At 50.2% G+C, this 9,585-nt stretch overlaps 1 protein-coding gene across 1 annotated transcript; it reads left to right on the top strand.

The window, feature by feature from the left end:
* The first annotated feature begins 261 nt into the window (after positions 1-261).
* On the top strand, positions 262-8,616 carry PURB (purine rich element binding protein B). The gene has a single exon (XM_047095182.1). It carries the CDS (start codon positions 262-264, stop codon positions 1,171-1,173), a length of 912 nt encoding a protein of 303 aa, XP_046951138.1. The 3' UTR covers positions 1,174-8,616.
* Positions 8,617-9,585: the final 969 nt, after the last annotated feature.

Below are 9,585 nucleotides of genomic sequence, written 5' to 3'. Positions count from 1 at the left end.
TTCCGGCCGCGAGGACGTGTGGGCGGGGGCGGGTGGCGTCAGGGGGCGCGCGCCGGAAGCTGGCGGGAGCCGGGCGGAAGTGGCTGGGCGGAGCGCGGGGCGATGGGGGGCGGCGGCGGCGGCCGGCGATGAGCGGCGGGAGCGCGTGAGCGGCCGGCGGGCGAGGCTGGGGGCCCGGGAGAGCGAGCCGCAGGGCGGAGGGCGGGCGCGAGCGCGGCGGGCGGCGGCGGCGGCCGAGGCGCGGCGGCGGCGGCCGAGAAGATGGCGGACGGCGACAGCGGCAGCGAACGCGGCGGCGGGCCCGGCGGCTTCCAGCCTGCGGCCCGCGGCGGCGAGCAGGAGACGCAGGAGCTGGCCTCAAAGCGGCTGGACATCCAGAACAAGCGCTTCTACTTGGACGTGAAGCAGAACGCCAAGGGCCGCTTCCTCAAGATCGCCGAGGTGGGCGCGGGAGGCTCCAAGAGCCGCCTCACGCTGTCTATGGCGGTGGCCGCCGAGTTCCGCGACTACCTGGGCGACTTCATCGAGCACTACGCGCAGCTGGGCCCCAGCAGCCCCGAGCAGGTGGCGGCGGCGGCGGCGGGCGCCGAGGAGGGCGGCGGACCGCGGCGCGCGCTCAAGAGCGAGTTCCTGGTGCGCGAGAACCGCAAGTACTACCTGGACCTCAAGGAGAACCAGCGCGGCCGCTTCCTGCGCATCCGCCAGACGGTCAACCGCGGCGGCGGCGGCCCCGGGCCTGGCGGCCTGCAGAGCGGCCAGACCATCGCGCTGCCCGCGCAGGGCCTCATCGAGTTCCGGGACGCGCTGGCCAAGCTCATCGACGACTACGGCGGCGACGACGACGAGCTGGCGGGCGGCGCGGGCGGCGGCGCGGGGGGTCCGGGCGGCGGCCTGTACGGCGAGCTCCCGGAGGGCACCTCCATCACGGTGGACTCCAAGCGCTTCTTCTTCGACGTGGGCTGCAACAAGTACGGCGTGTTCCTGCGTGTGAGCGAGGTGAAGCCGTCCTACCGCAACGCCATCACCGTCCCCTTCAAGGCTTGGGGCAAGTTCGGGGGCGCCTTTTGCCGGTATGCGGACGAGATGAAGGAGATCCAGGAGCGGCAGCGGGACAAGCTGTACGAGCGACGCGGCGGGGACGAGTCCGAGGGCGAGGAGGTGGACGAGGACTGACGCGAAGCGCGCTTCCTCCCCGATGGGCCCCCCGCCCCACCACCGTCCCCTTGGCCGGAGAGCCCCTTTCCCCGCTCATTCCCCAGGGAGCCAGTGGAGGCGGAGCCAGGGGGGCCCCATCGGGAGAACACACAATGAAAAATAATACAGTTAATTAAGAGAAATAACCACAAAAGAACAGTCGCGAACAATTAAAAGCAGCAAAGTTCCAAGGAGCTGACAGCAATCTGAAAAAGAGGACAACCTGAGCAAAATCGTTTCGGCTTCTGTTGTTTCCAGCTGAGGTTTCTGAACTTACCAGGGTAGCCCTGGAGGGGTCAGAGCTTCACATGCCCAGGCCGTTGATGACAGCTGAATTGGTGTCACGCCTGGGTGTCCTGGCCTGACCATCTTTCCAGACCTCACTGTCATGGTGTCGATCCCTTCACATTCACTGAAATCAGCATATTGGATCTGGGTCTTCATGGAATTCTTGAGAAGGGAGAGGCCTTTATCTTTATTCGATTCTGAGAGTACAGGTTTCACGCAAAGGAACGCGGCTCCAAATAATCATGGACAGGGCAAAAGAGCAAATCAGGAAGCCACCAGGGAACGTAGAAACCCATTGGGTTCTGTCTAAAATGGCTTTGCGTGGAACCTGGACCAGTGGCTGTCTCTTTGCGGAATTGTTTTTCTGGATGCAGATGGAGTCAGACGTCAGTCCTTCAACTAGAATCTGTTACTAAAGGATTTTAAAAGTTGGCAGAATTTCTCCGAAGATCAGAGCAGTTTTACACTGGGGATTGCTGAGGCAGACGCAGGAAGGAATCTGGCATCAAGCACAAGGAGGACGGAGTGGATGGGCTGCCGCTCACTTTAGTCCACTCCAGGTCTGCAGACACCGAGGTCCTTACCCAGAGATGGTTTAGGGGTGAATGAGAGCCAGGTGCCCGTGGCTGCACCGTGCGAGGCCAGCGAATTATGGCTACTTCGGCTGTTTGGGCCACTGGTTGGCTGGATTTTAAACCGTAAAACTTGAAGATCCCTGCAAAAGGAACCGTGTGGCTACGAGCCTGAGCTTTAATGGAATGTACGTCCTCCCGGGAAAGTTGGGGATAACCAAAACTGAAGTCTTCATCTACCTTCAGTTGAATCTGTGGATTTGCTCAAACACTAAAGATCCTCAGGTCCAGAATTCCAGCATCATCTATTCTTTTAAAGTAGATTTGTAAGAACTTGATCCATTGTTTCAGTACCTCACAATCGAAGTTGGCAAATGATGGATGAGTGATTCGAGCCGTGTGCCCTTCGGAAGCTGAAATCCATCTGCATGGGGATGAAGAACGTGAAAACGCTATGTCCTGGAAGCATTTTTATACCATCTTGAAATTTCCACAAACTGGCCCTTGGCCAGTTGACCCAGCTGTTTTCCAAGAATAAAAGTTGGGGTTTTCAAGGATCGCCTCTTCTATATTTTAAATGGATTTTCAGTAAAAATGATTTTTACTAATCAAGTTAATCCCACCCCATCAAAAGGTATTTCTAGAAGTGTCACAGACCTAGGTGACTTTGAATTGAACGGGAGCTAACGTTCTTTCCAAAGTTTGTAGGTCTTCCTGTGCGACACCTTCTCAACCGGGAGGCAGGTAACCCCCACCTCCACGATCTTAGTATTTTTTTTTTTAACTGCATGCCTGCCCTTTATTTGAGCTGCCTTTTAATTTATTGCGTACCCTTTTTATTATCTTATTTTGGTATTATTCAATCTATACAATCTTTTTGTATTTATTGGGAAATAAGTGATCTACAGAAAGGTCGTTTTCACGCATTGTGGCCGAGAGGGAGAGCAAGAACTGTACATAAAATTAGGCTTTTTTAAAAATTAGACTGATTCAGAATACTGTCGATCTTAGATTTTTTTTTTTAAAGTGGAAGAGCCACAAACAATGGTGCCCTTTTCAGACTATTTCTCTACTCTCATCATCCACAGTAGACTTTTTAAACAGATTTTTTTTAAAGCTTTTCCTTTTTTTAAAAAAAACTTTCTCCGTTGCAAAGAATGTTTCCTAAATTGTATGGGAGCAATAGTATTTTTGATGTTTTAATGACATCCGTATACTTGTACTGTATTTTGTACTACAAGGCAGCTGTTTTCAATAATGTCCTGCTGTATTTACCTATGTGTTTTGAGTGTTTATTTCTTTGCTGCGGAGAACAAATCCCTGCATAGTTTTGGTAAGGGCGCCGAGAAGCTGGCATGAGGTTTGCAGAAACTGTTTTGGTTTCAGACTTCAAGGCAGCGATGGAAAGTAAAGTTGCAGCTCTCAGTTCGTTGCTGTGACTTTTTCCTTTTCAAACCACGTACGATTCCCATGCAGACCGACGCGTCTGCTCACTTCCGCGAGGGTTCCCGTCGCCCAGCTGCAGTGAGCCAGTTCAGTTCTGCAAGGGTGCAGCGCCTCTCCTTTCTAAGGGGCGGGTTGTCTTTTCTTTTCTTTTCGTTCGGCTGAATTGCAGTCCTAGCCTTGCCTTTCTATTCTGTAGAAACGACAGGGTCTTCGCAGTCCTTCACCAGTGGCTACTAAGCTATAATTAGCTGAATAGAAAGAATGTGGAAGTGGTCTGAAGCATATAGACTATATGCCAGGAGCACTACCATATACGGCATCAGCTTTGGTTACCAGAGAAATTTTCTTAGTCATTAGACCATGTAACAGTAATATATCATATGTAAATCTTTAGATATCAATTTGAGAATCCTCCAAAAACAGGAGCAAAGAATGCATAAGCTATGTGTTGGAAAAAGTAATTTATATTAAAATTTTGACCTGCCTATGTAAGATTAAGTGGTAAATGTCATAGTGGTGGGTTTTTAAGTCTTAGCCGATCTCAGAGGTTGGTTCCTCCTGCAGGGGTGGCTCAGGGCCTCCCTCCTCCCTGCAGGAAGGTTACGGGAGGGAGGGCGTTGATTAGCTGTGGCATTTCACCGACCCTCATTCCGCTCACTGATCTGGGGCAGTAGAAAGCCTAGAAGCACGGAGGCCGTTCCTTTGATGTGCGGTGGGTCCGAAAAGGCTGTTTTGGAACTCGTTCATAAACCATGCTCATTAAGGAAAATCTTGGTTGATTCTGGCCACCACATGGCCTTACAGATGGGGAGACACCCACTTTTTTTTATCTTGTGTTTTGTCATCTCCTACGAACAGTGATTTTTAGGTCTCATTTTTTTTAACTTTGGCAAACATCCCAGCGAATCACATGTTCCAAATAGTCCTGTTTCTGAGAAGCAGGGAACTAAAATCCCCTTTCAGACAATTGCTAAATCATTTCTCAAATTACTGCTGTTAGAAACGCGAGAAGTCAAATTTTAGGCACAGGATCAAGAGAGCAAAAGTCTATGACGAGATCCTACGACTCCCTTTTGGTTTCTATCATCCCTGCTGTCGTTCAAGCAGGACGGCCATCCTCGGCAGCACAGAAAGGCCCCCGTGCACGCGCTCTGCCCAGGGCGCAATGTCCATAGGCACAGCACCCCAAATCCAAGTGGAAACCAAACGGAAAACCCAGACACCCTATGTTGCTGCGGGAGGCATGTAGATGGTATAAGGGACTGTGGCCGCGGCGCACACGCGGCCACCTGTCAAGTCACTTTCCATAACTTTACTGCAAAACGATGGAGAAGCTTTGGGTGCGGGCAGCCCGTCGCCTCCCGCCGCCTCTGTTCCCTCCGTCGTTCTGCAGTAGTCGCAGGTCTTTTAAGAGACGCGAGCTTCAGTTTTCTCAAAACAAAACAATTCTCCTGTCTTATCCGAAAATGCAGGGTTGTGGGCAAAAGAGGCTGGTTATAATAATGCCCTCATATTGAGTGGTGTGAAAACGGCTGCACACTGCAGGCACCGTGGTTGCCGAGGACGCTTTGTTACGCGTGACCTTGACTGGCTCTACTGGAGGGTAGTGACCCACGCAAGGTGTGGCAAGGTAACCAATCGTTGGCGTCTGCCTTGCTCTGAGGTGGATGAGCTGGAGGAGAAGCTTGAGTGTGTAAGCCGTGCACATGAGTATTCTTCACTGTAAATTGTGTTTTCATTTTTAACCCAGTTGACGGTACTTTGTCCAATGCACAACTGATCTCTCAGTAGATATTCATTTGCAAATAGCGTGGCCTTGATCAGTGAGAGGGAAGGGGAGAAGTGACTCTGCGTGCAGGCAGGTGGTCCCTTTACCAGGGGGCCGCCTGCAACACGCTTAGTGGCGAATGCGCTTGCGGTTCGTCTCCTTTCTGACTGGGGAAAGTTCATGGTTTTGACCCTGGAGGTATGAATTCAATTGAGTTGTCTTCTATTTTTAGGAAGTATCAGAATTGCGCTGATAAGTAACAAAGTTGACTGCTTTGGTGTCCAATCTCAGGTTTTAGAATATATATAGTGGTGTGAAAACCCCACTGTTAACTCTTAAAACAATTTTAATTTAATACACCCTAAGAGTCCCACGCAGGAGGCCTGCTCAGAGAGTAAGACCTCACACGTTTTGCTCCTTTTCCACTTTGTACTTCACTTGAGAAAGTGTCGATGATTTACATTGTATATTTCCATTAGAACCCCGACATATTTCTCAAAGCTAAAGCACTTTTTGATAATGAGATACATGGGATCTTTGTGTGATGTGGGTCACGGTTTCTCAGGCTCCCTTAGATAATCTGCTTATGAATATTGTTCTGTGTAAGAAGAGTGAAAATCTTAGCTGATGTTAGAAAGTTTGTATTCTTGATCCAGAATGCGTTTTGCTAGCTTCCAATGCGCGGGAGAGTAGACAATGCTGCGTTCACGAGGTAATACGTTACTTTCCCTTAAGCCTTAAGGTAACTTTTTGTTTTTTTTCCTGTCAACAACAGCACTGAAGTTCTAGTAAGTGAATGAGATGATCAGTTTCCAGGGTTGCTTTTAGAGTACTGTAAATCAGCTAGTTGTCTTCCTAAACAGTTACCATCCCCCTTCAGTAAACTGGATGGTGGGCGTGTGGGTGGGCTGGGGAGATCGTTTGTAGAAAAAAGAAAAGAAAAAAAGAACCACGTTTACCTTAAGAAAAATACAGACACAAAGTTAAAACCGTGCATGTCAGGGCCCTGTGTGAAATTCCAGACATACGTCATGTCCCCGGTTGTTAATCCAGAAAAGCAAACTCCTTGATTTTCAAGTCTGTGCCCAGAAGTTTCCAGAACTCAAGCTCGGGAACGGGGAACGGTGGGCTCCCTTCCTGTATCTCAGTTCACTCAAGTCGCTGTTCCCAGCTCTTGGGCTTAAAACATTTTCATTACTGTTATTTTGCTAACTGTGGTCCAGTTGTCAGTATGGAAATTGGACTTGGGGAAAACAAAAAAAACAATCCACTTGTACCGTGAAGACTTACTACTCTGGAGGTTTCCAGTTAACACCTGTTTCCCTGATCCAAGTAAGACTTTTATGAATGTATTCTGTATTTCCTGATGAAACAGGGAATATGCCATCAGTGTGATCACCCTTGCTCACCCCCCATCTCTTAGGTTTCATTTGAAAATCTGCCTCCTCCTTCCTCAGATTAGACATTCCGACTGGGACTGGGAAAGCTGGGTTCAGACGGCAGCAGACACCATATTGGTAGTTTCACCGCTCGGTGGGGCTTCTGATAACAGGAGGGCAGAGCTTTATTTGAAGCAAAAAAAAAAATTTTTTTTCTCCCCCCCCCCCCCAGAGGTGATTCTGACAAATGGTTTTTTGAAAGGGTCTGACTGTACTTGTGATTAGCATGAAGGTTTGAGTCTAGGAGCAGATGTCATTCCCTACATGTAACATGTCCGCTGATGTGGATGAGGGGGAGGGTTGGTTCTGTGTTTAGGGGTGATGAGTTGTGGGGCCACCGTATCCCGAGAGAGTGGTAGATCTATCCGTGCTCCTCGTGCACGAGTATACTGTAGGCGACACGAGCCTGTCTTTTTTTTCCTGCCTTCAGTAACTTCAACAGCTAACTCAAGAAAAGTGAGTTAGACTAGACCTCATTTCCTATAGGCAGCTGTCCATCCCCAGCCTCACACTGTGTTGTAACATCAGGGGAGGTCAAGAGAACTCTGTTTGGAAACAGAATGGCAAGTAGTGGACATAACAGCAGCAGGGAGGGTCCCAAGAGAATTGAAAAAGAGGACTGTATCACTAAGCACACTTGTAGGGATTGGTTACAATTTCATTGTAAACAGCTCAGATGTGGGGCACGCACCCTTTCCTCCCAGCCCACCTGTCTTCACATCCCAAAACTCTCTGGATTTCTAGAAATTAATAGGTGCAGCAAAAGTCCAAAAACTGAAGTTGAGTCAGTACAGAGCTTACTTGTAGAGTCTGTATTTTACACGTTGTGGTCGCAGGTGAGTCTATTTGGTTGTTTTTCAGTGATTATCAATATTTGAGTAATAACTAAGAATATCGGTGCATTTGAACAGTTAGTGGGGATTTACTCTTCCTTTTGCTCCTTCATGCAAGTGTTTTTCTAGGATCACTTCTAGAAGTCCATTTGTCTTCTGATAGGTCTCCAGGTAACACACTGTCCGTTCTGTAGGCACCTTCACTGCCAGTCATGATCACCAGGGGCTTCCTTAGACCCAAGTCTCCACTCCAAAGTTGGGACTGATGTCCTACCGGTAGAGAATCTGCAGAAGTTGTTGAAATGAGTTAAAACCAAATCTTGACAGCAAGAGACGGAGCTTCCCTGATCTAGACGGACATCTAGGTATTTTATTGGGGGGATGGCTCCGGTCTCTGTGTAAATACCCACATGCTTGTGCGTTGTGCACCAAGTGTGTGTTCCTGTGTATGGATTTGTAGAACTGATTTCTGCTTCAAGAGAAGCCGCACCTTTAATTTTATAAGGTCCCCTCCACCTGTAACCCTATAAATATTTGTAAATAGAACACTAAAATCTGTAGCGTTAGGATCAATTTGGGAATATCTGCTGAGAGACCAAAAAGTTCATTTTTTTAAGTACCTTGGTTAAAGAGTAAAGATTATTCCTCTTATTTTTCAAAAGAAGAATGCACTTTAACAAACAGCTGCACGGGCGATTCTGACAAACCCGTGGAGCGCAGTGCGGTTCAGAAATCACACTTCCTGGAAACCGTTCAAAAGCAGAGTGTAGACGGGCTGCTGAGCTCACTGCCTGGAGACCGGCGACTCCGGTGCCAGTCGGTCTCCAGACAAGCAGGGCTGCTACAAAGGCGCAGCGAGAGCACAGCCAGAAGCTTCCGGCAGGCCTGTGACAGGCGGGTCCCGTATTTACCACTAACTAGCAAAACTGACAGAAAAGCAGAGAGAAAAAAAAGTGTAAGAATCCTTACTGCTGGTGTGCACTCCTTACAATAGCGGATTTTGCAAATGGAGTTTTACAGTCTATATTTAAAAACTGTATGTTTGTAACAAATAAAGTATGCAGAAAAGTGAATGACAGTCTTGTGCTGGTGTCTGATTTAAGGAATCAGGTGGGGACCGGGAGGGAAAGACCACTGACCGTCCTTGGGCTCGTAAGTGGGTCTGGAACCGGGTGCGTTGCCACCCGAAATGACCTAAAAGCCAGTGCAGCTTGCATCCCGGAGGCGGCTGGGGAGGCCCGAGCCCCTGGGTTGGCGGCGGGGCCCCCTCCTCGGTCAGCAGTCTGTGGCAAGCCAAGGCTGCAGATTAGTTTCCGCTTTGGTTCATATTCCAGACAGGCTACTACTTGCTTCCCCACCAGATTCCCAGTCCACTGGCTGCTGGGCCCTGTCCCTTCCAGTGGTGGCCAGAAGCCGCTCCCAGGTGTACCTCACTGTCCATCGTAGCTGAAGGTAAGGGGGGCGGGGAGCAGCCTTACCCCACCTTAAAGGAAAAAGACCAATGCTCAGTCCCTAGATCCCAGTCATGCTTCCTAAACCTTTGGTCTGAGGAAGCCCCTGTACACTTACCAGAGGCCCCCCCAGGAGCTTTTATCTGGGAGGCCTGGGTCAGCTGATACCCATGGTATTAGAAGTTGGATTCTCGTCCAAGCAAAAGTAAAAGTACACATCCCACCGGCTGCCAGCAGCGGCGCCTCGAGAAAAGGCCAGCGGGTGACAAGGTGAGGCGGGTGAGCACCAGTGTGGCGGGGAAGTGGTCTTGACCCGGATGGCCGTCTTGTTGGATGTGAGGGATGGGGTCAAGGGACTAGCAGGGCGTGTCATCCCCCAGCGCCCCGGGTTCGTCCGGATGAGTTAGAGGCCCCGGCCACGAGATGGCCCCTGCACCCACCCACACAGTGTCCCTGGGACTTGAGTCCCTGGCCGTGCCCCGCGAGCCACAGAACCGCTGGGGGAGCAGAGCACTGATGCCCAGGCACCACCCGGGACCCCTGCATCAGAGTCTCCGGGACACGCACGTGGTGTTCTGTGAGCTTTGCTCTACC

The sequence above is a fragment of the Lynx rufus genome, unplaced genomic scaffold, assembly GCF_022079265.1.
Source record: "Lynx rufus isolate CCGP_SWC_20201006 ecotype Redwood Valley unplaced genomic scaffold, mLynRuf1.p SCAF_4, whole genome shotgun sequence".
Lineage (NCBI taxonomy): Eukaryota > Metazoa > Chordata > Mammalia > Carnivora > Felidae > Lynx > Lynx rufus.
The sequence above is the reverse complement of the archived record's forward strand: the minus strand, read 5'-3'. Positions and strand labels throughout refer to the sequence as shown.

Coding starts and splice junctions, on each gene's coding strand:
- PURB (XM_047095182.1), top strand. CDS start 262: ATGGCGGACGGCGACAGCGGCAGCGAACGCGGCGGCGGGCCCGGCGGC.